The sequence below is a fragment of the Stegostoma tigrinum genome, chromosome 7 (genome assembly GCF_030684315.1).
Source record: "Stegostoma tigrinum isolate sSteTig4 chromosome 7, sSteTig4.hap1, whole genome shotgun sequence".
Lineage (NCBI taxonomy): Eukaryota > Metazoa > Chordata > Chondrichthyes > Orectolobiformes > Stegostomatidae > Stegostoma > Stegostoma tigrinum.
This window is the reverse complement of record NC_081360.1, coordinates 36,943,813-36,968,665: the sequence shown is the minus strand read 5'-3', so window position 1 is coordinate 36,968,665 and position 24,853 is coordinate 36,943,813. Positions and strand designations below refer to the sequence as shown.

The 24,853-nt window shown below is 38.6% G+C and overlaps 1 protein-coding gene across 1 annotated transcript in view; it reads left to right on the top strand.

Annotated features, from left to right (window-relative positions):
- Positions 1-1,083: 1,083 nt before the first annotated feature.
- wdr75 (WD repeat domain 75) overlaps positions 1,084-24,853 on the top strand; it is a 39,228-nt gene continuing 15,458 nt past the window's right edge. Inside the window, exons 1-13 of the mRNA XM_048535254.2 lie at positions 1,084-1,198; positions 3,934-4,063; positions 6,903-6,968; positions 7,052-7,151; positions 8,935-9,059; positions 10,168-10,238; positions 10,344-10,460; positions 11,413-11,501; positions 15,275-15,433; positions 15,898-15,957; positions 16,055-16,170; positions 20,010-20,185; positions 23,283-23,446. Of these exons, the coding sequence (XP_048391211.2) occupies positions 1,104-1,198; positions 3,934-4,063; positions 6,903-6,968; positions 7,052-7,151; positions 8,935-9,059; positions 10,168-10,238; positions 10,344-10,460; positions 11,413-11,501; positions 15,275-15,433; positions 15,898-15,957; positions 16,055-16,170; positions 20,010-20,185; positions 23,283-23,446 (1,468 nt within the window). The 5' untranslated portion in view covers positions 1,084-1,103. The remainder of the gene's footprint in view (positions 1,199-3,933; positions 4,064-6,902; positions 6,969-7,051; positions 7,152-8,934; positions 9,060-10,167; positions 10,239-10,343; positions 10,461-11,412; positions 11,502-15,274; positions 15,434-15,897; positions 15,958-16,054; positions 16,171-20,009; positions 20,186-23,282; positions 23,447-24,853) is intronic.

The window sequence follows — 24,853 nt, the reverse complement described above, 5'->3', positions numbered from 1 at the left end:
CAAAACTATCTTTTCCCCTTTATTCATTAACGGTATGAGGGCATTGACAGCTAGGCAGCATTTATTGCCCATCCAAAGTTGCCCAGAGGGCAGATCAGAGTTAACCACATTGCTGTGGATCAGGAGTCACATGCAGGCCAGACCAAGTAAGTTTCCTTCCCTAAAGGATGCTAGTGAACAAGGTGGATTTGTCCAACAACCGACAACGGATTTACAGAGATAATGGGAACTGCAGATGCTTGAGAATCCAAGATAATAAAATGTGAGGCTGGATGAACACAGCAGGCCCAGCAGCATCCTGAGATGCTGCTGGGCCTGCTGTGTTCATCCAGCCTCACATTTTATTATCTTATAACAGATTTACAGACATCATTAGATTCTTAATTCCAGATATTTTATTGAATTCAAATTCCACCATCTGCCATGGTGGGATTCAAACCCAGGTCCCCAGAATGTTATCTACGTCTCTGGATGAACAGAGTTGACTGCTCCTTTCCTCCAGATGCTGCCGGGCTTACTCTGTTCTTCCAGCCTCCTGTTGGTCGAAAATAACAAAGTGTGAAGCTGGATGATCACAGCAGGCCAAGCAGCATTTGCTCCTAAGATGTTGCTTGGCCTGCAGTGTTCATCCAGCTTCACACCTTGTTATCTTGGATTCTCCAGCAGTTCCCATTATCTCCTGTTGGTCGATCTTGGATTCCAACAAAACTGCAGTTTGTTTTCTCCCTTTTGTCCCACCCAACTGATGCCTCACCCAAGCCCCCCACTCAGATGTCGCACCACAAGCCCCGCCACAGTAGTTGTCTCTCACTGAAAGAGCCCGCCCTCTTGATGTCACTCACTACACGCACCGCACCTCGCGCGGTATCTGACTGAGAGCCCCGCCCATCCGTTGTTTATCCGCAACGAGCCCCGCCCCCCGACGTATTACGCACTACGCCCGGCCCTCTCGATGACCCCTTCCAGGCAGCCCCGCCCTTTCAGGGTAACCCCCCCCCCACCAAGCCCCGCCCCTCTGGTTGCAACCAACCCACGATCCGTCCTCTTTGAAGTCACGGACAAGTCCCGCCCCTCGAGCCCAGGCCACGTGGTTGTGAGGAAAGATGGTGGAGGAAATCGCTCCGGGTGATGTGCGCGTGGTTCGTACCGGCGGTAGCAAAATCAACTATAGGCGGCCGGTGTTTTCAGTCGACTGCAGGTGAGCGCCGCCTGGGAGCCCGGCTGCTTGCAGTCACGTGGCTGGCTGTCTGCCTGCTCGGGTACATTCTGAGACCCGGTAACGCTGCACCTGGCCTAGGTTTGCCTCTGAGTCTGGGAGATGGGACAGCCGCCCACTGTCTGTGACACCAGGCCGGGAGGGGGGTCGCTGCGTACGGTGTCAGTGAGTGTGCGAATGAGCCCTGATACTCACTGGTTGTAAGGATCTCATGAAGGCTTTGAAGTATATTCCTGAAGATTTATCCTCAACTTCAAATTACAAAGTCATCTTGTTTGTTGTTGTGCTTCTATCTTCAGTCAAGCTGTAATTAATACAATGGAGGATGCAGTTTAAAGGAAATGTGACACATAGGTATACTGCATCTTTTACATGCAATGGCACACTGCAACCGTGGTGGATGATGTGAATGTTTCATATGGAGAGTCGTGTCGCAGTCAAGGCTGGTTTGTCCTGCATGATGTTGATCATCTTGAATATTGTTGAAGCAGATCCCATATAGGCAAGACGAAAGTGCTCCTACACATTGCACTTCTGTTTAGTAGAAGGAAGGTTTGGGGTGTCAGGAAGAAAATTACTTGCCATGTAATTTCAAACATCTGAACTGCTCTTGTACCAGCAGTAGTTATATGGCTTGGCTAATTGTATTTATGGTTAATGAGAACTGCCAAGGTGTTGATTTAAGGGTGAACAACAGTGTGATTGGCTCTTCACTGACCTCTGGACAAATAGTGATGTACACTAAATGCTGGCCTAGCCAGTAATGCTCTCATCCTGTGAATGAATTATAAAAACAATAATGGCAAAATTATTGAATAAGGTCAGAAGTCGCATGATACCAGGTTATCGTCTTAACAGGTTTATTTGAGATCTCAAGTATTCAGAGCTGCTGCTTTGTCACGTCAAGGATTCAGCTGACAAAGGAACAGTGGTCTGAGATCTTGATTTCAAACAAACCTGTGAGACTATAACCTGGCATTGTGGGATTTCTGACCCTGCCCACCCAAGCCCAACACTGGCACCTCCACATCAATATTACTGAATGTCATGGGGAGATGGTTGGATTGTCTGGTGGAGGTAATCGTTGCTTTGCACTTGTGTTACACAAATGTTACTTGCTACTATCAGCCGCAGTGTTGTCCAGACCTCCTTGTATGCAAACACTGACTGATCCAGTATCTGACAAAGTAGAGAATAGTGCTGAACATTGCTCAGCCATATGAGAACATCCCGATTTTGGCCTCACATTTGAGAAAAGATCATTAATGAAGCAGTTGAAGATTGTTTAGACAAATGCACTATCCTAAGGAACTCCTGCAGCAGAACCTTTTTGAAGCTTTGGCTTAGAGAAATAGATACTCTATTGTCATTCTTATTTAGCATGCTAGTAGGTTAGTGAGCAGCTGTACAATGCTGTGAGAGGAACACACAATGGTCATGGTCTGTATTGCTAACAATGACATGGATTGAAAGAGAGGTGCGGTCTCGTAGATAGTTTTTGAATAGTTATCTGAAAGTTATCAAATAGCTGGACGTGAGTTTACTCGCTGAGCTGGAAGGTTCGTTTTCAGACGTTTCGTTGCCATTCTAGGTAACATCATCAGTGAGCCTCCGACGAAGCGCTGGTGTTATGTCCCGCTTTCTATTTATTCTAAATAAATAGAAAGCGGGACATAACACCAGCGCTTCGTCGGAGGCTCACTGATGATGTTACCTAGAATGGTAACGAAACGTCTGAAAACAAACCTTCCAGCTCAGCGAGCAAACTCACGTCCAGAACCTCAACCTGAGCTACAAATCTTCTCAAAACTAGCTACTATCAAATAGCATCTCAAAGGTAGGAGTATTCAGATTACCTGTGCTGCTGTGTGAGGTAGGAAGATAATGCAAGTCTCATGAGATGATACTGAAACAAACGTATATAGAATCTTAGAGGTATGTGTCTGGTTCTGGGAAAAGTGGTAAATGTATAACAAGCAAATCACTGGGACCGGTTCAAGGATTTGGGAAGATTTGGTAATGTTACTAAGCGGTGATTGACAGGATTAGAGCCTAGCCCTTTATTCAGGGGGAGAAAATCTGGAAATAGAAGGCTGAAAGTTCAAAGAGAGAATGAAGGGCCAAGGAAACAAAGTGTAGACAATAGTCAACAAATGAGTTGTTCATTATCATTAATGGACTACATGATGTGAGGAGTTCTATTGACTAACACAGGTTAGCTGAGAATGCACACTCTGAAGGTATGGCTATTATTGAAATGTGCTTAAACAAAGACATGAATGGTAACAACATTCTTGTTACAGGAATTTGTTGTGGAGTAGACAGACAGAATAAACAAAGATGCATTATTGGTTAAGAAAATGTTAAAGTTATCATTTTATGTGGCCCACCGGTTGAACTGAAGAACAAAAGAGGGAAACGACATTGTCTGGGAGCGTGTTAGAGACCCTTAAATGGGGGATGGGGGTTTAAAGAGCAAATGTGTAGGCTCATTGAGAAGTATAGAATCCAATGGGCAATAATAGTGGAGGATTTTAACTATCCCAATATTAAGTGGAATAAATTCAGTACAGAAGATGTAGAAAGTTCAGAATTCTTACAGTGCTTTACAGAGAATTTTTTTAGCAAGGAGCAAAGCAGAATGGAACTTGTTTTCTTAAGTCTTTTTTGTTTCAGTTTTCAAAGTAGTTCTCAGAAACAGAATGTTCATTTTGCAGATACTTGTTTTGTGCATCAGGCGATCTTGTGAAAGTTTACAGTACAGCCACAGACGAATGTGTGCATGTTCTGCAAGGCCATAAGAATCTCGTCACAGGCATTCAACTTAATCCCAGAAATCATTTGCAGGTAAGACAGTCTTTTGCAATTAATCTTTGACTACAACATAGAGCTTTGCTACACTGTAAAACAAATTACATTTATAGCACAGGCCATGCAGTGTGGTACATCAAGCTTTGTATAATTGCTTCAGATGTAAAACGTACTGGAGACTGATTTGATATATTGGCCTCTGTTGTGACTATTAGCAAATGGAACACGTCCCTACTTATTGACCTTGTAAGCATTCTTCTGAGTGGAAGTGGCACAATTACCTTTAAGGTCGTACAGTCATACTAAATGGAAACAGTCCCTTTGATCCAACTAGTCCATGCAGAGGATAATCCCAAACTGAGCTAGTCCCGCCTACCTGCTCCTGGCCCATATCCCTCCAAACCATTTCTATTCATATGCTTATCCAAGTGTCTTTTAAACAATGTAATTGTACTACATCCACCACTTTCTCAGGAAGTTGATGCCACATGTGAAATACCCTCTGTTAAAAATAAATCGCCCCATGTCCTTTTTAAATCTCTCACCTTAAATATGTGCCCCCAGTCTTGAAATCCCCCATCCTATGGAAAAGGCACCTGCCCATAAACCTATCTAAACATCTTTTTATTTTATAAATTTCTGTAAGGTCAGCTGTCAACCTCCTACAGTCCAGCCTTTATAACTGAAATTTTCCGTACCCCGCAACATCATGGTAAATCTCTTGAGCCCTCTCCAGCTTAATAATACTCTTCCTTTTAACTGGGCAACAGAGCTGGACACAACAGTCCAGAAAAGGCCTCACCAATTTCCTGTGCAACCTCAACATGACTTCCCAATTCCTATCATGAAAGGACTGAACAATGAAAGCAAGTGTGCCAAATGCCTTTTTAACCACCCTGTCTATATGTGACACAAACTTTGAAAAATTATGTACCTGACCCCCTCAGTCCCTCGATTCTACAACATTACCCAAAGCCCTACTGTTAATTGTTATGTCCTACCCTTGTTTGATGTTCCAAAATGTGATACCTCGCATTTATCCAGGTTGAACTCCATTTGCCATTTTTCAGCCATTGACACATTTGATCAAGATTCTTCTGTAATCTTAGAAAACCTTCTTCACCGTCTATTATGCCACCAATTTTGCTGTTGTCCACAAACTTACTAACCATGCCTGCTGCATTCTCATCCAAATCATTTTTATGTAAATGTCAAACAAAAGAGGACCCAGAACTGACACCTGTGAAACACTTCTGATGATATAAAAGCTTTATTTTTCTCTATAGTCAATTAATACAAATCCAATAAAAATAGCCTGACTGACTGCATTTAAAATCCTGTACATGAAATAGTATCTAAAGTCTCAATTTATAGTGAGAAAGAAGGAGAAACAAATATATGCCTCATGTCTTCCCTGTAGACTGGGGTAGTAACTAAATAAGCTAGAGGAATTAGCCCTGTCAGCCCATTGAGTCTGGTCCACCATTTGATCATGGCTGACATTTTTTTAGATTAGATTCCCTACAGTGTGGAAACAGGCCCTTCAGCCCAACAAGTCCACACCGCCCCTTGGAGCATCCTACCCAAACCCATCCCCCTATAACCCACACACCCCTGAACACTACAGGCAATTTAGCATAGCTGATCCACCTAGCCTGCATATCTTTGGACAATGGAAGGAAACCGGAGCACCCAGAGGAAACCCACGCAGACACGGGGAGAATTGTGCAAACTCCACACAGGTAATTACCTGAGGCTGGAATCGAACCCAGGTCCCTCGCGCTGTGAGGCTGCAGTGCTAACCACTGAGCCACCGTGTCGCCCCTAAATTCTTAATCCATTTTTCTGATAGAGTCACTAGGCTCAAAACATTAATTCTACTTCCTTCCCATGGATGCTGCCAGACCTGAATTTCTCCAGAAATTTCTGTTTTTGTTCCATTCATAACTTACTAGTTTTAACCAATAGAAAGCAGTGATATTGCTTTTCCTCTATTCGGCAGAAAAGAATTTTGTATAATGAGTGAAAGCTTTTATAGAATATCGGACCAGCACAGCTGTTGGTGATGTGATTTGTTTTTCTTCTTTACATAGAGAAACATGCCCTGCCTGGTATTGCTGAGAATCTAAGTAATGGCCATTATTTGGTTATATTATGAACCAGATCAAACCCCCTCAAAATATACTATTAAGATAAGATAGACCCTAACGTTTTCTTACTTTAAAGGTAAGGAATTGCATTCCGGATGCAATTCAGTCGGTCAAACTACTTGCCTTTAAACAAAACACACTTTATTTTTATTCTACAGTTTTAATGAAGCACACAAAAGAGAATAATTGGCTTAAATATAACTCTGTTGAAATGCTTAACGAAATTTTTTATATATAAACTACTAATTAACTGTTCCAATACAGTAACATCCCATAAACACACTCTTGGCAAAGGCAAATTTGGTAAAATAGGTTGTCTCGTGCAATTCTAGCAGCAGGCAGAGAATCCTGACTTTTCGCTGTAACGGAGAGAGATATCTGGCTTCAAGATCCCAGCAACTGCTGAAAGCTAAAACTGAAAATCTCAGTTCTGTGGGCGTTTGACTCCATCCATTCAGGCTGCTTCTGTTGTTACAACTTAACAAAATAAGCCAAGCCTCCGCAAGCTGTTTACTTTATTGACTTCGAGCAGACTGCTCCACACTTCTATCTCAACCTTTCATGACAAAACCAGGACAAAATATACCTCTTAAAGCCATTATATCATTACAGTTAAATTTTGCATCCAAGTTTAATTAAGTCAACGCAGTATAACCTTTGTCAAGATTAACTTCAATACGATGTCTTTTAAAATAACTAATGGTGATCTGGTTATTTGTTTACAGTTGTATTCTGCTTCATTGGATGGCACAATTAGACTTTGGGACTTCACAGATGGAATCTTAATAAAAGTAAGTAGTGTTGTACTTTAAAGTGCAGCATAAAGTATTTAATATTTTTTAAGATATGCATTAACCATATTTTTGCTTTGCAGACCTTTGTTGTGGGCTTTAAGCTGCTTGCCCTGTACATCTCTGCTGCTGATGAAAAGTCCATCTTTGCTATTGTTCCAACAGATAATGATGAAGCCTCAGGTAACTGAAAAAAGTTTTACAAGTCAGTTTTGAAACCTGGTTTAATAATATTGCACTGTGTGTGTAATTTAAAAATAGAAAAAAAGTGCCGACATATAATACCCTGAAAAGCTGTTCAATGCTAATATGATCAACTGTGGTTTTAACAACCTGTGCTCTGTTCTATAAAGCTTATGATTTCTATGCATTGGTCAAACATCCTTCTGTTGTGTAGCTTAACCTTTGTAGGAGTTTGACGTGTACAGACAGCCTAGCTTAGCTTGAAGCTCTTTGATCTGCATATAATTATTATTCAAAGTGAGAAATATTCAGTCTACCTTGTGTTATCCTGGAAAGGCAACATATTTTAAAAATTTGTACAACACCCCCAGAGAAAGCAAGTAGTTTAGCTCTTGAAATATGCACTGACAAGACAAATGCTTGTCCTGTTTAAGTGGTGCTGTCATTCCAGAAATAATAATCTGCTTACCACACAATTAAACAGTGCCATGTATGAATTTCAATGCCAGTATGATGCCAGGTATGTAGACTGTACATTCCAATGCTTAACTTACAGAATTAAACGTGTTTCTTTGACTACTGGTAAAAGGATGAATACAGACAATATTCAGCCAGCCCACTTAGCATAACCTGAAGCAAGATTATGTTTGATGTGATGCCACAACTGAGCAGCACTTTTTGAATAATCCTGAGTATGCTAATAGCTACATCGACAACCAGTTTAAGATAATCAGTCAAACTTGTGTTGCACCCAACTAGGGAAAGTGCACTGATTCTCAAGCCCCATCGCTTTGCGATGTTATGACAGTTAACGATTTAAACAAAGTCTGTAAAATTTACCTGTCTCGATAGAATCAGCTTAACAGAAGGCACTAACCGGGTTTCTGTACTTAACTAGACTATTGTTCACAATAAACAAGTAATTTCTAGCCATTGATAAACAAAACTATGAACTGTCAACATGTAATTAAAAGTCAACAAAAATAAATTGGTATCAGAGATACTGGAATCTGCAGATGCTGGAGAATCCAAGATAACAAAGTGTGAAGCTGGATGAATACAGCAGGCCAAGCAGCATCTCGGGAGCACAAAAGCTGACGTTTCGGGCCTAGACCCTTCGTCAGAGAGGGATGGGGAGAGGGTTCTGAAATAAATAGGGAGAGAGGGGGAAGTGGACCGAAGATGGATAGAGGAGAAGATAGGTGGAGAGGAGAGTATACGTGGGGAGATGGGGAGGGGATAGGTCAGTCCGGGGAGGATGTACAGGTCAAGGAGGCGGGATGAGGTTAGTAGGTGGGAAATGGAGGTGTGGCTTGAGGTGGGAGGAGGGGATAGGTGAGAGGAAGACAGGATAGGGAGGTAGCTGGGTGGAGAAAAATAACCAGGGAAACAAGCATCAACAGCACCAATCAGGACACCTTTTGACCATAATATAAATTATTTTGGTTGTTTCAACTTTTGTATTTTTATCATGATGAATACAAGATGAGAAGCTTTGGCAATCTGTCTCTGTTTTCATTGTATTCAAGTTGCATATACCCATTGGCAGTGTGCAGTTCTTAATTTAGCAACCATTGTCAATTAGTCATTTTTTTCTCTAAATCAAGTGTAATGTTGGATTTAAGATTTTCATTCGATTTGCACTTTTTATTTTTGTTAGTCATTGGAATGTTTTCAAAGGTAAATCATGACAGGTAAAGTAAAATACAAGGGCGGTTCTTAAATGTTGTACGTGTTAATGTGTGAATTGTGGCCATGCTTTGCAATCTGTATTCTTCTCCAGGAAATTTTCAGTTGGTATCCATCAGTCTACCAAAGTCAACTGAGCAAGAGGTTGAAGTAAAAGACTTGACTGTCATTTTGGATGATGTACATCAGTCACCAAAATCAATAGCTTTTGGCAGAGAGGTAGGAGCTCCTTGATTATCTAGCTTTAAACTAAAAGCCACTGTAAGCAAAACAGAATTTACTTCCTCCAAATTATTTTTAAAAATGTAATTTATCAGAAACTGATTGATTCAAGGAATAAGTTTATGCATTATGATTTTTTTTTCCTTAAAGTGAAAGGAAGTACAAGTGTAATGTCTGGGCACATTTGTGACCTTGTTTAATGACTAGCTATAATATCACATGAGAAATAAAGTTCTATCCAATGAGAGATTAGTTTTTCGCCAAAGTACTTGCTGACAGTGTCTGTGGAGGAGTGAGAGTGAGTCTTTGTGTAACTATTACATTGTAAGGAAAAAACTGTTAGTTTATTTATGTAACTTTGACATTTTGCCTGAACAAAAGTTATTTCGATATATGATGAGGAAGTTAACGTTTTGAATTAATAAATTAAGTTTAAAATAGAAATAGAGTCATAGTGTCTTGGAGGTATACCACATGGAATCAGACCCTTCGGTTCAACCTGTCCATGCTGACCAGATGCTCTACATTAATCTAGTTCCATTGGCCAGCATTTGGCTCATAGCCCACTAAAACCGTTCCTACTAATATACCCATCCAGAAGCCTTTCAAATGTTGTAATTGTATCAGCCTGTACCACCTCTGGCAGGTCATTCCATACATGTACCATCTGCCTTGTGAAAAAGTTGCCCCTTATTTCCCTATTAAATCTTTCTCCTCACACCTTAAACCTGTGCCCTCCAGTTTTGGACTCCCCCACCCAGGGAAAAGACTTTGACTATTCACCCTATCCATGCCCCTCATGATTTTGTTAACCTCTATAAGGTCATCCCTTAGCCTCTGATGCTCCAGGAAAAATAGCCCCAGCCTATTCAGCTTCTCCCTATAGCACAAACCCTCCAACCCAGGCAGCATCTTTGTAAATCTTTTCTGAACCCTTTCAAGTTTTGCGACATCTTTCTTATAGCAGCCATGCATCTCACAACTCTGCCTGGTATTCTTGAAGGTAAGTTTAAAAGACATAATTCATTAGGGTGCAAAATGCAGTTTTTTTGTTTTGCTACATTTTCCCCAAAACAGTGTTGATTATACTGTGTTCTGTTAACAGGGTCAATATGTCGCTTCAGTCAAATCTCTTGAACTTCGTGTGCTTTTCTTTAAAAAGAGAAAGTACTACAGGTTGGAAAATTACTTTGATTTTCTCTGCATACTATTTCTGAAGAAACAATTAGTTTACAACCAAGGAAACAGAAAAAATAATTTTATGCTAATTTATATTTAAAGGTTTCCCTTGAGTATCAAAGATCAGAGAAGAGCTAATAATGTGTTCACATGTGTAGCCTGTCATCCAAAGGAAGACTGTATAGCAACAGGCCACAGAGATGGTAAAATTCGTCTCTGGTAAGGCATTCTACTTTTGGTGTTATTTTACTTTTGGTGTTACTCTTCCAAAAGCCACTTGTAACTAGTTTTATTTGATCTCCGCAATGCAGTAAATGTCATCACTTCATGTATGCTGAAATAATTTTGTTATCCTTAACCCAGATGAATATTTCCTTCTCCAACATCCCACATGTTTCAGCAATAGTAGTTGACAGGCTGTAATAACTTAAACTGACTGTGCTTTTAAATAAGCAGCTTAATAACTATTTCAGACGGCTTACAAAATGCCTGTTGGAATTCACTCTAAAGCTTCCATCTTATTGCCATTTACAAAACTGATACAATTCTTTCATCCTGTGTCACTGCTTTGTACCTGCTAGAATTCATGCTTTAATAATCCATATTTTCTGAGGAGATTCCCATGTATGCAATTCTGTTTGACACATTCAACAGTAAAATCTGCAAAGATCTGTGTAATAATGCAATACTCCATTACTTTCAATAAGAAAAAGGAATGCTTATTGACTAAGACCTATATTACCAAAACGATTCACTGTCCTAGAAATTGTGTTTCAAGAATCAGTACCTTAAACAGCATTTAACATGAAAGCATACATATGTTGGAAAAAAAAATAGAAGAATGTTTTTATATCTGCAGCCTTGTCTGAAATGTGGTAGCAATTAGCAATCTCCACTTGCTTGTTTTGGTCTATTTAATATACAGTTCCATAAAAGCAGCTGGTCATTCAGAATGCTTCAGTGTATAGAAATTGTATGAGTTCCCACTTTAATTCAGTTATATATGAAACACTTTGAAAATGTACAACAAAATGGTATTTTTATTATGTTTAATGTTGAATTGTTCCCTCAACATGACGTCATTGAATATTTTTATTTGTGCCTGAAAGAAAAGTAGATTATTTTGAAAGTGGGAGGTATCTAAGCTTGATGTGAATTTTCAATTTTCCAGGAGGAACATCAATCACAAACACGGGTATACCTACTCAACGCAACATTGGCATCACGATGCAGTCAATGATCTGATTTTCTCAGCGGAAGGTAGGGAATTACATTCTCATTTTTAATTTAACTAGCTCTTAAGTGGGAGACATTTTTCTTTTTATGTACCATGGTTCACAAGTTTTTGGGAATGTTTAATTCGTATGCAAATTAAAATTTTGATATCATACGTATTAAAACTTGGATCATTTTCACTTTTCTGGAAGGAATGAAATAGGAATTTGTCGTCATCATTACATGACAGAAGAATGTCATTGCTGGCTGTCAGTAGAGCAGTGCAACCAATTCTGTTCGTCCACTATATCCCCATTACCCTATAAGTTTCATTCCATTAAATGACTACCCAGTTTTTTTTAATCATTCATTGTCTCTGCCTCCACCAGTACTGCAATTTAAAAAAAAATGTTTTCCTCACATTCCCCCCTGTATCTCTTGTCCAACATCTTAAATTTATGTAACTTGTCTTTAAACCATCAGCGAAGACGAGCAGATTTGGGTTTTTTTTGTTTATCTCATCTAAACTTTATAAAATTTTATACAGCTCTGTCCAACTTTTGAGCAAACTCCTTTGCTCCAAGAAGAGCATTGTTTCACCAAATTAACCTGTGGCTAAATTTTCTTCCTCCCTGAAACTGTTCTGGTAAATATCCTCTGCATCCTTTTTAATTATTTCATGCAATGTGGACATCTCTAGCAAGGCCAGCGTTTGTTGCCCATTCGTAATTAGCCTTGAACTGATTTGCTAGCTAGCAAAGGCAATTAAGATTCAACTACATATAAGAGTATTAAGTAATATGTTGACTAGACTAGGTAGGGATGCCAGATTTCTGATGCAAAAACCAAATTAACTTTTATGACAGTCTTAGTTTCAAAGTCACCTTCACTGAATTTAGCTTTTTATTCCAGATTTATTACTTTAATTCAAATTCTACTTGCTGCAGTGGTGGCATTTGAGTCCTTGACCAAAATATTAGCCTGAACATCACGTTGAGTCCACTGTGCCACCATCTCTGTTCTCTCATATCCATCCTAAGGAGTGGTGACCAGCAGTGTACACAATACTCTTGATGTGGCCTAACCGTATAAAGCTTTGTATAGGTTTAGCCCAACTTGCATGTTTTGCACTCTACTTGTATTTATGTAGCCCAGCGTTTCCTATGTTTTACTAACTGCACTATCAAAATGTCTTGCCACTTTCAAAGATCCACCACACGAGCCCCCAGGTTCCTTTGCCTGCTTGCACTCCTTAGAGCTGTGCAGTTAAGTTTATATTGCTTTTCTATGTCACTTTTACCAAAATACATTATCTCTCAAATTTTACATTAATTCCATCTTTCATACGTATGTCCATTCTGTTAGCCTGCCTATGCCGTGTTTGTTGGTATTGTCCTCTCCCTTTCCCACTCCTCCAAATGAGATATTGTCACAAAATATTGTAGTTTTACCATGCATTACAATATTCATATCATTATATGAATCAGTAAAGCAGTGGTGCCAGCAATGACCTTGGGGAAACTGCAAGATAAGATTCTTAGGGGCAGGATTTACTCGCATTTGGAGACAAAGGGACTTATTAGGGATAGTCAGCATGGGCTTATACAGAGGAAGTCTTGACCAACAAACTTGATTGAGTTTGGAGAAAGCAATAAAAGTGATTGATGAGAACAAGGTAGTGGAAGTTGTCTACATGATCTTTACTAAAACGTTTGACAACATGGCTTGTGGTAGGCTGGTCCAGAAGATCAAATCTCCTGGGATCCATGGTGAATTGGCAAGTTGAATACAAAATTGGGTAAATTGAAAATTGGTGTAGTTGTGGATAGTGAGGAAAGATTTCAAAGGGTGCAGCAGGATATAGATCAGATGGAAAGTTGGGTGGCGAAATGGCAGATGGAGTTTAATGCAGACAAGTTTAAGGTGATGCATTTGACTTGCCAAAATTCCAAAAGAAAGTATATTGGAAATTGCTGGTTCCTTAGGAGCATTGATATACAGAGGGATTTTGGGATTCTAGTTCATTGCTCCCTGAAAGTGGAGGTGGATAAGATGGTAGAGAAGGCAAACGGCATGCTTTCTTTCATAGGTTGGGGCACTGAGTATAAAACTTGCCAGGCCATGTTGCAACTGTATAAAACTTTGGTGAGGCCACATTTGGAGTACTATGTGCTGCTTTGCTTGTTGTACTATGGGGAGAATGTGGAGGCTTTGGAGAGGATGCAGAAGAAGTTTACCAGGATGTTAGCTATGTTGGAGTGTAATAACTATAAGGAGAGATTGAACAAACTTGGATTGTTTTTGCTAATGTTGGAGGCCAAGGGGTGACCACGAAATATCAAATATTTGGGGGCGTAGGTTTAAGGTAAGTGGGAGAAAGTTTAAAGGAGATGTGTGAGGACGCAGAGGATAGTAGCTACCTGGAATGCACTGTCGGGGGACGTGGTAGAAGCAGATACAATAGCAAAGTTTGAGGTATTTAGACAATCACATGAACAGGCAGAAACAGAGGGATACAGACCATGTGCAGGCAGATGGGATTAGTTTAGAATAGTGGTATGGTTGGCACTGACATGGTGCAGTGAAGGGCCTGTTCTTGTCCTATACTCTTGTGTGTTCTATGTTCTACTGTTAACAGTCTTCCAGTTCAAAAAAAAATGGCCATTTGCCATGCAATCACTAACCATAGACTACTCCTGATCTAATTTGGTATTGATCATCTTCCCTGTTACCTAATCAGAAAAGGTCATCTAGATTACCTTTCCCAATTGCCATTTTACAAATCTTTGTTTCATCTCGTTATTAACTCAATTGTCGGGTGGCTTTTTTTTACAATTTATTGTTTCTGAAACCTTACCCACTGACGTTAAACCGACTGGTCCCTGGTTACTAGGAATGACTTTGAATGAACAAAGATCTCACAATTGCTTTGCTATAGTCCTCTGGCACTTCTCCATATCTTAGGAAAATCAAAATTGTTAAGGCAAGCCTTGCTACTATCTCTTCCCCAGAGTCTTTAATCTGGAGCCAAGTCATCAGACTAGGTGACCAGTCCATTCCAAGCGTAGTCAGCCTTTCCCGTCGTTGCTGCTTCTCCATTTTCATCTGCCATGTCCACTTATCACTATTTTGCCAGCATCCTGTTCCTTAGATATCATTGGTAGTAGAGTTAAGTTTTGTAGCTTTGTCTTCTACCTCTAATTGTATATCATTTTCTTCATCCCTAAAGGAGCCATTGTTCCACTTACTGTCCACTTGGTACTTAGATGTCACAAGTATTTCGGTTGCCTTTTATGTTAGATGCCATTGTATTCTCATGTTCTCTCTCTGCTAATTGCATTTTCTTCTTCTCAACTTACTCTTTTCGGCCTTTTTTATTGCTTGAAAAATTCACCCAGCAACCTTCAAATACTGAGCTATTACATTTTTAAAAAAAAATATTCTCTTCATCCTCCACCATCTACGGAACTCTGACTTTTGTTCCTGTACTTTCAGGATTTTACCTCGCCTGACCTGAAACATCTTGTGGGGTGATGTGGTTTGGAAAGCACTAAGTTGATGCTGCTAGGAAGAATATTTTATTTCGTAGATATAATAACATTTTTGCTTGCTTGATGGTCTTAAATTACATGATTCTTTGAGGGTGGAGAAGGATGGACTAATTGCAGACAGTGAATTAGTATTTTTCTCATTGTAGTGCATCTTTTTAGGCTGAGACAATTTTTGAATTGAGGTTTTATAGTGACAGCTATTTGTGAAGGACTAGAAAGAAAAATATTCTTGGCTGATTCATTTTACTGTGGCCTTTTACTTAACAGGCACTAGTTTGCTGTCTGGAGGAGTCGAATCAGTACTGGTTCAGTGGCGATATGGATTTGAAACAAAGAAAGACTTTCTGCCTCGTCTTGGGGGAGCAATTGAACATATTGCAACCTCGCCAGATGGTGCCTTGCATTGTACATGTCACAGCGATAATAGTAAGGGTTGGAAACTTATTAGAGCCATTGTGTTTTAGCAGATTGTTTTTACTTTATACCTTTTATTTAAAATTTTCAAAGGTCAGACTTTGCTTTGGTAGCTTTGGAAATGGCAGGATCGGCATTTGAGTTGTTTAATTCAGAATGATTTGTTCATGGAATTGACTACATTTTACTCATCAGCTTGATCTGCTCTTGCTCCTTTGTTTTATTTCTTGAATGTCTTAGGACTATTAAGTATCTTGTATAGCCTTGCAAGTTGTAAGTGGCTATTTGTGCTGTAGCTGATTGATTTATTAACCATACTTTGTACATTTCGATGCATGTGTTCCAAACCAAACTTGTTCAACTTTTATTTTCTATGATCCGGTCTAATTTCATAATGGTTCTAATTTGACTATATCCCAATCCCCTGAGCATTTTGTTTCTACTTTTTAATATGAAATCTTGGATTTTTCTTTCAGAAATAATAACCATCCAAAGCAATTTGATTGTTTCTGCCATAATTCAAGGTTTAGTTAAAGGTATGTATCTGGCTGAGATTTGTTTGAATGAGCTGTTTATATCACCATTTCTTTGGCACTTGATTGTTTTCCGTTTTTCATTTTGGTCCTTCTACAGGTCAGGAGGTTTTAACTGGTTTAATGTTTGATCCAAAAAGCAAAGCTCTAGTTCTAAATGGGAAACCAGGGCATTTGCAATTTTATTCGCTCCAGACTGACAAGCAATTATACAATGTAAGTGTGTGCAGGTACTTTCAATCTTGCATCTGTTTCATTTTGTTTATTAAAAAAAATCGTGCTTTAAGGTTTTTTTTGGCTGCCATAATTGTCCCATATATAAATAATGTAACAGAATCCTGTGTCTCTGTTTCCCGGCTTGCCATTGTAAGTTTAGTTTCTAACGAAAAACTGTAGTGTTTACACAATAAATCATCATATTTCAAAGTAATTCTTAAATATAGCACATTTTTAGTCTATTTAAGGGGCAGAAGGTGATGGCTTGAAGTCTTCGAGTGAAATAATTATGTTGGTACGTTATGATTATGATTGGCCTATATAAGTATGTGTTTGGAAACACTGGATAATGTCTGTATTTTGGTATAGAGATCAATGGTTTAGAGCAGTGCAAGTTAGATCAAATTTAATTGTACTATAGGACAAATGAGACTTTTTTTTCATTTTTTCTTAACTGTTGGAGAATTTAACCGCTGATAAAATGTAACACTCAGCTTTTTGAGCAATAATAAATTTGAGCATTCACAGTAGTTTAAGGTTTACATGACGAGGTGGCCTTTGGTTAATGTTGACTAACAGATTTTGTTAGGTTTTGTATCGATTTCTGGAGTTCAGAGTTGCCCAGTTTCTCTTCTGAGGATTTATTTATTGTACTTATTGATTTTTCTTTCTTTATTTCTACCTTCTACTTCCTCTGTTATGAATTGAGGACTGCCGTAGGTACCACCTTTGGTTTGGATTCCCCATCAGTGATCTGAGAGAGTTTCTTGGCCTGCAGTTAACATACACCACCCAATCTTTACTTGCACAATATACATGGTAGGGAGTGGGTTTGTGCTGGTTGTAACAATCAAGCCATATTTATTCTGGGCTAATTCTGTATGATTTTTAAATGCATTTTTAAAAGTCTTTTGTGAAGTAAATTGCATGTAAATGAGATCAGGCTGAGCTGGATTTAAAACAATGATCCAGAATTTGCTGACTGAGGACGACATGGTAAATGTTGCATGAGTTGCACTCATCACTAGTTGTTGGATAATTTGTGCAGATCCATTTTTAGTCTTGTGACAGCATGAGCTTGCCACTTAACCACATGATTATAAAGAAATTCCTGTGTTTGTGCATTATTTACCAGTTAAACTCATCACAAGATGTTATAATTGGTATTTAACTGCATGCATATATCCTTAATGATTAATTTAATACTCCTCCAGTACAATTCAGCATACTGTGAAATAGAAAGGGATGAGTTGAAACTGGAGTCTCATTTCTGTTTATCTTAAATATTCTAAAGAGGTTTTTAAAATTAAACCATTCCCCCTGCTTGTTCTATGTTTTTTGCTCAATGTTTTCTTCTTTATTTCTCTTTGTCAACCTAATTTGACTCTGTTAATCAATTTCCTTCTCTATCATTCCAAATTTTGTTGTCCTTAATGCCCATTTCTTAAGGGGATAGGCTATTGGTCCTGTTGCTCACTAAAGTCCATTTCTTGTTGAACTATAATTAGTTCAACCTCCTAGTAATTTATAAGTGCCAAAAACACTTGGAATGAATGCTGAAGGAAGACATCTTAACCAACAGTGTTTTGTTCCAGCAAATTTTGGTGCATTACACTGTTGTATTTGTACCACAGTAAAATTAACATATTTTGTAGTTGCTACGAAATTGGCTTTGTTCAATCAATACAGCTAAAACTCTGTGCAACAATCTGAAAAACAAAATACATAAGCTATGCTACCCAAATTTGCAAGGCTTTCTTCCTTAAAACTAGATAAGCCTTTTAAGTATTTTTCAGCACTTCAAATGTGGATGTTACAGTGTTCTCTTCTCTTCTAAAAGCTCTTGTAGCCCAATTGATTTTTTAAAAATCCTGATCAGGAAAGTTAATTTGCAGCATTCATTGGCAGTTTCTAAATATAAAACTAGTAGACATGATTAATTTAGTAATATTTAAGTACAGCATGTTAATACTTCTTGCCCTGATATCATCTTGGCCACTGGAGCTGTCAATCTGACATTCATAGCTGAAGATTACCTTTGAAATTAGTTTTATGCAAATGTCAAAAAGGGTGAGGCATTCACATTTCAGTGTAGATGCTTGCTGAAAAGTATTTTCACAAGCCTCTATTATTTGAAGCAATCTAGCCATGCGCTCTTTTTTAAAATTCACAACACCTGGCTGATTTGAGAAACGCTCTTTTTTAAAATTCACAACACCTGGCTGATTTGAGAAAACAGCTTCATTGAAGTAAGTATTGATTTGAAAGCACATTTTAAAAATGAATTATCTAGATTCATTCCTTGCAAGAATACGTAAAAATTCTGTACTATAATTCTATTCTGTTTTCTGGGTTTTCTTTCTCATTTTATTGATTTCCTTTTCTTCCCTTATTACTTGTTTTCAAAAGCAAAATAGCGTGAATACTGAAGATTTGAAATAAAACCAAAAAATGTTGGACAAACTTAGCAGATCTTGCGGAATCTGTGAAAAGTGAAGCATTTTGTTTCTGTTTCTGTTTTTATTTTTGGCTTTGTTTTGCTTCACTTTTTCTTGCTTACTTCACAGTTTACTTCTGCCCATATCATTTTGCTTTATCTTACCACTGCTGTTGTAGCCTTTCTTGGGCTTTTGTAGTCACAATTAATGCTGAAGTAGCTCTAGCTCTCTGTCTTTTTCACTAACGTTTCCTTTATCAACCTGGAAAAATTACATAAATCTCTGATACATTACATAATGTAAGTGAAGTGCAGATTCCTATCTAATGAATTTTAACCATATTATTTACACCAAATAATGGCATAACAAGCTAATTGTCCTATCAGTCGTGTAATGAGTGTTATTCAACATAATTGTCATAGTTATTGGTAAATAATCAGTAAATAATTCACAGTCCATGACCCTTTAGCAAAAGTATTGTATATTAGTGATAAAGAATGTTGGTAGTTTGAAACGACACAAAGAACCTACCTATTTATCCAATAATGGCTCTTTTTTTTGAAAACTAATCCTGGAATTACACCAATGCAAAAATCTGCATTCAAAATACAGATAATTTATAAATTCCTAAAAACATGCTCCTTTTTCATTTTGCCATGGGATGTGGTCATCACTGGCAGATTTCCTTCTCGAAAGGACATCAGCGAACATGATTTTATGTAAATCAACAAGTTGCATGATCACCATTAGACTAACTTCTAATTCCAGGTATTATTCAAATTTCTCTAGGTGACCTGGTGAAAGTTGAACTCACATCTCTAGAACACTAGTCTGGGGTTCTGGGTTATTAGTCTAGTGATATTAACATTACACCGCCACCTCCCTTGAACTAGTAATCCAGAACCCCAAACTAACATTCTGGGGACATAGATTGGAATGCCACCATGGCCATGGGTGACATCCTGTTTTGGTATGGCATTTTCTAAACATTGCATTAGGTCATTCTCTTTACCCTATGTTATTGCACAGTCTTATGTTTGATATACAAATGGTATTCACATAGTTGAGTGCAGCTATTCTATTAATATTTCATGAATGTGGTATGCATCCTCGATCATTGAGTCATTTCTCCAGGAAATTTATCATTAAAGTAATTTAAAACATGCCTTCCTCTCTTTGCCGATCAAAAGCAAAAACTATTTCAGCAATAGTTTTAATGCAGCATTGTATGCTTTTGGCAATTTGGCCTAAGAAGGTCAAAGTATTGAGTACAGGTGGATTGCACAGGCCTCTCCAATTAATGTGCAGTGTTCATTAGCTGTTTTTAAACACTAAAATAGCAGACATGATTAAATTTGTAATATTTATGTACAGCTAAGTTATTTTGTTTCAATTTCACAGCTAGATATAGTACAAAAAGAATACATCCACCAAGCAGGACTAAACCAGACTCAAGTGGTCAAGGCAGCCTTTGACTGTCAGGGTATGTGGTTAGTAACTGTGGAAGAAAGGAAGGGAGAAACAACTGACCTTGAGCTGCAAATGAAATTTTGGGCTTATAATGAGGAAAAACAGAGGTGAGTTTTCCAAACCCAAATACCATACACAGAAATGAAATACATTAACTTGTTTTTAATCATCTGTAAATAGAGCCATTGATGTTGAATTTAGAACAATGAACTTCTTGTACCTTTTTAGTTAAAAAATTTGAATTATGCCAAGTGTTTTACTGAGTTTCTAAATTTTTTTACCTTGGCCATTGATTGTAAATGTCAGCAATATTTCTTATAAAGCTATATTACTAAAGGTATATAATCACCTGTTACTTTCTCTTGTTAAGTGGAAAGTAGTCCTTGAAATCTCTGTCATAAAGGGTGTTGACATTTTGCAGTTTCTGTTAGAAACAGCTCTTTTTTTATTATTCTTTAACAGCAGCATTGTTTACTGCTTGAAGTATAACCCTTTCCATCCTGTATCGTTAAACTGGCTATGTTGTGAATGATTGGGAGTTTATTTGTAACTTCAAAAGGGATATAGTGAGAGTCATAGAGATGGACAGCATGGAGTAACGTAGAAACTCTCCCTAATCTCCTACATTCAACAAGAAGAGCACATCAATCTACTAAAGGCCACCTTAAGACCCAGGAAATAGCACAGTTGTACTGCTCTAAAAAACACTGCTCCCGGCTGACTTAATACCTATGTTTTATATTTTTAAACTTTAATGAAAAGACAGATGTTAATAAAACATACAATCAAAAAAGAACCCACTCTCCTCACTCTTGTAATTTAAAAAAAAGTAAAGTTACACTTTAAAATGCCACTTAGCTTCTCCCCAGCAATGAGCTACCCCACACAGGTCTCTCCGACGTCACCTATGCATTTTGCATGTAATTTTTCTTAGATGAACTCCAAAGTCCAGAGATACTTGAAATCAAACAGCAGAACAGCTGGGTCAGACAGCTGTGCAGATTTATTTCTGTTTGACAGTGTTATGTAATTAGCCTGTATCCATTCATTGCATAGCGAGCAACATGTTAAATTCATGCCCCCTTTCAAGTTTTTGAGAAGATTTGTGGCTCGTGTGTGGATGAGGCTGTAGACTTGCTTGCTGAGCCAGTGTGTTTGATTGTAGACATTTTGTCACCCTGCTAGGTAACATCGTCACTGTGCTTCTGGTGAAGCATTGGTGTTCTGTCCCAACTGTTATTTGTATGCTTTGGTTTGCTGGATAGGTTGGTATCACTTCCAGTTCTGTTTTTCAGTGGTTAGAATATGGGACCCAGTTCAATGTGTTTGTTGATGGAGTTCCAGTTCAAATGTCAGGCCGCCAGGCATTCTCTGGCATGGCTCTGTTTAGCTTATGCTATTATGGATGTGTTTCCCCAGTCAATTTCATGTCCTTTGTACATGTGTATTGAGACCAGTGAGAATTGGTTGTATCTCTTAGTAGCTAATTGGTGTTTGTGTATCCTTATCATCAGTTTTCTTTCAGTTCGGCTTATGTAATGTTTCTTTCAGTCCTGGTAGTCCACAAACCAACAATCACCCTGCGACAGCTACTGATAAGCACAAAAGATCCCGTGCCCACAACCAATAAAACTAATGTAACGTACCAAATACCATGCATGGACATGAGAAACATTAAATAAGCCAAACTGGAAGAAAACTGACGATAAGGATACATGAACATCAACTAGCCACCAAGAGACACAACGAATTATTGCCTCAATACACACAGAAATGAAAGACGTGAATTTGTTTGGGAGAACACATCACTAACAGCCACAAGCTAAACAGAGACATGCCAGGAAATTCCTGGCATTTCAGCTGGAACTCCATCAACAAACACATTGCATTGGACCCGATATACAAACCACTGAAAAACAGAACTGGAAGTGATGCCAACCAACCCCACAAACCAAGACACATAAATAACAAGCAGGACAGAACACCAACACTTCACTGCAGATGCACTGACACTGTTACCTAGCAAGGTAACGAAACGTCTATAGTCAAGCACACTGGCTCAGCGAGCAAGTCTACGACCTCATGCCACCTTTACCTGTGAAGTTCATTGACAGCACACTTCAGCTGAAAGCTCGATGTAAATACTTAAAAGCAGTTTGTATGTCATAACGGGAGGGGCATTGTATCTGTAAACATTAGAAGCTATTTTTACACTGAAGTGTAGAATAATAGCTGATAAGCTAGAAAGGGAACCTCCAGAAAGGTGTATGGTTGCACCAGCAAGTGATCTATAATTGACCCTTTTAAATTGCATTGATTCATTCTGGTTAATGTCCTGTCCATTTGTACAAGGTTAGTTGGAGTGTAGGGTTGCAGTGTCAGAAGTGTCTTTAAACTAGCCTGGCTGATTGATATGCATGTAATCCCTTTGCCATGATATTGTGTATTTAGGAGTGGGCACGTGCACATAGGACCACATTTCTAAATCTCATTTGACCATCTGTGCCTGAGGAATAAGTGGTACATGATCAGATTCGACCCTTTATTTTCAAGAATCTTGGCTTATATACGCTTAATTTAATTTAAAATCCAAAGGAGAGGTTTTTTTTTATTTCTGCTACTGAACTTGTAACTTTTTTGTAGTAAGAGAAAACTTCCTTGAGCAATTGCTGGATGGAACAGTTTGAAGGTGCTCCTTCATTGATTTCAGAGGATTGCACATGAATCATGCTTGTTAGCCTTTTCAAGTGTCTTGTATCACCTCCTATTCCAGTGAAATGGAATAATAATAGGATTGGAAATAGTAATACAAGTTTTGATTAGTGTGTATTCCAAATTATCACTCATCCACTGCTGGCTGTCCCTCTAGTTTTCTAGATCCCATGTTGTAGAATTTTCCCTGCAATTTTCCTCGCCTACCTCTATTTCGATGTTGAAGACATTCTTAAAACCCTACCTATTTGATCAAACTTTCAGTCATCTGACCAAATATCTCCCTACTTAAGTCAATATCATTACTTGTTTTCTAATGCTCCTGTGAAAGGCCTTAGGATGTTACAGTAAGGTGCTGTACAAATATAAGTTTTAGTACTAAGATCCACTGAATATCTTTGATAAGGAAGTACTGCAATAAATTGAAATGTACCAAATGTGAGTTGCTGTGTAATTGTAATTAATAGAAATTATTTCTTTCCCTCCTGATAGTTTTACCCTTAATACCACGGTAAATGCACCACATGAGAGCCACATTTCAGCCCTTTGCTTTCAAAATTTGACTGGCTCCAGAGGTGGACCAACTACTTTGGTAACGGCTGGACTGGATTGCCAGTTCAAAGTCTGGATTCTTGGAGATGATTCAGATATATACAGTAAGTACTTAGCCATTTACAAGCAGCCCTTTGAGGTAGTTCCTATTCACTTTTTAAAATCTTGAACTTTTAGTAGTGTACCAGATCAGTTATTCAGGGAAATTGAATATCAATCCTAACTTATAAAGAGAGGCCTGTTTGTTTGTGTCTGCTGTCTCCCGTTTATGGTACTTTTTGAATATCAAAACAGATGATTCAGTCAATTTGAAAATCGATATTTCCCACTCAACAAAATATAATAGCATATGAGATGGTTTAGTCCACAGTATCTGTGTTAATTCTCAGCAAGATCACTGAGCTGGTCCCAAAGGTGCTTAGTCCCACACTCCTGCCCTATATCTTTGCCTGTTTGGCATATATCTTAGATCAGTTTAGGCCGTTAATAATTTGAGCATCTGTACTAAATCTAGTCTCTCCCATCTCTAAGAAACATATGCCTGGGCCCTCATTCTTACATTTTCATGAATCTTCTCTACTCCGTCTCCAGTACCTGCACATCCTTATACTGTTACGTCCTGAGTGGACCCAGTACTCCAGTTGAGGTTGAACTAGTGTTTTTATATAAGGCCAATATACTTCCCTTGTTTTTGTAACCTATTATTCTGTTTATAAATCTAGCATTTTATAAGCCTTTCTGACTGTTTTCTCAACTTGCCCTTCATTGTTTGTATCTGTTGATTTAAGCACATATACCCTTGGTTTCTGCACCCCTTTGGAGCTGTATCCTTAGTATTGCCTCTCCCATTTCTTCTTACTAGAATATAACACTACACTTCTCTACTGAAAATTTTGTCTATGTCCATCGAAATCTATCATAGGCTTCCACACTGTTCACAATGCTTACAAGTTTTATGTCATCTTCAAATGTTTAAATTGTACCCTGAACATCTAAACTTAGAAGCAGAGAAGAAAGCTACTGTTGCAATATTGACTGCTGGTGTACTGTACCTATATTTGGGGCGGCACGCTGGCTCAGTGATTAGCACTGCAGCCTCACAGCGCCAGGGACCCGGGTTCGATTCCACCCTGGGGTAACTGACTATGCAGAGTTTACACATTCTCCCCGTGTCTGCGTGGTGCTCCGGTTTCCTCCCACGGTCCAAAGATGTGCATGCTAGTGGATTGGCCATGCTGAATTACCCGTTGTCTTCAGGGGTGTGAGGGTTATAGGACGATGGGTCTGGATGGGATGCTCCAAGGGGCGATGTGGACTTGTTGGGCTAAAGGGCCTGTTTCCGCACTGGAGGGAATCTAACCTAATCTATTCTATATCTTTTTTCAGTCCAAAAAGTATTTGTTCATCACTACTGTTTACTTCCATTCAGCCAACTTTGAATCCATGTTGCTATTGTCCTTTTTATTTAGTGAGGCTTGGCTGCCAAGTTAGAGCTATCACCTGGTAGTTTA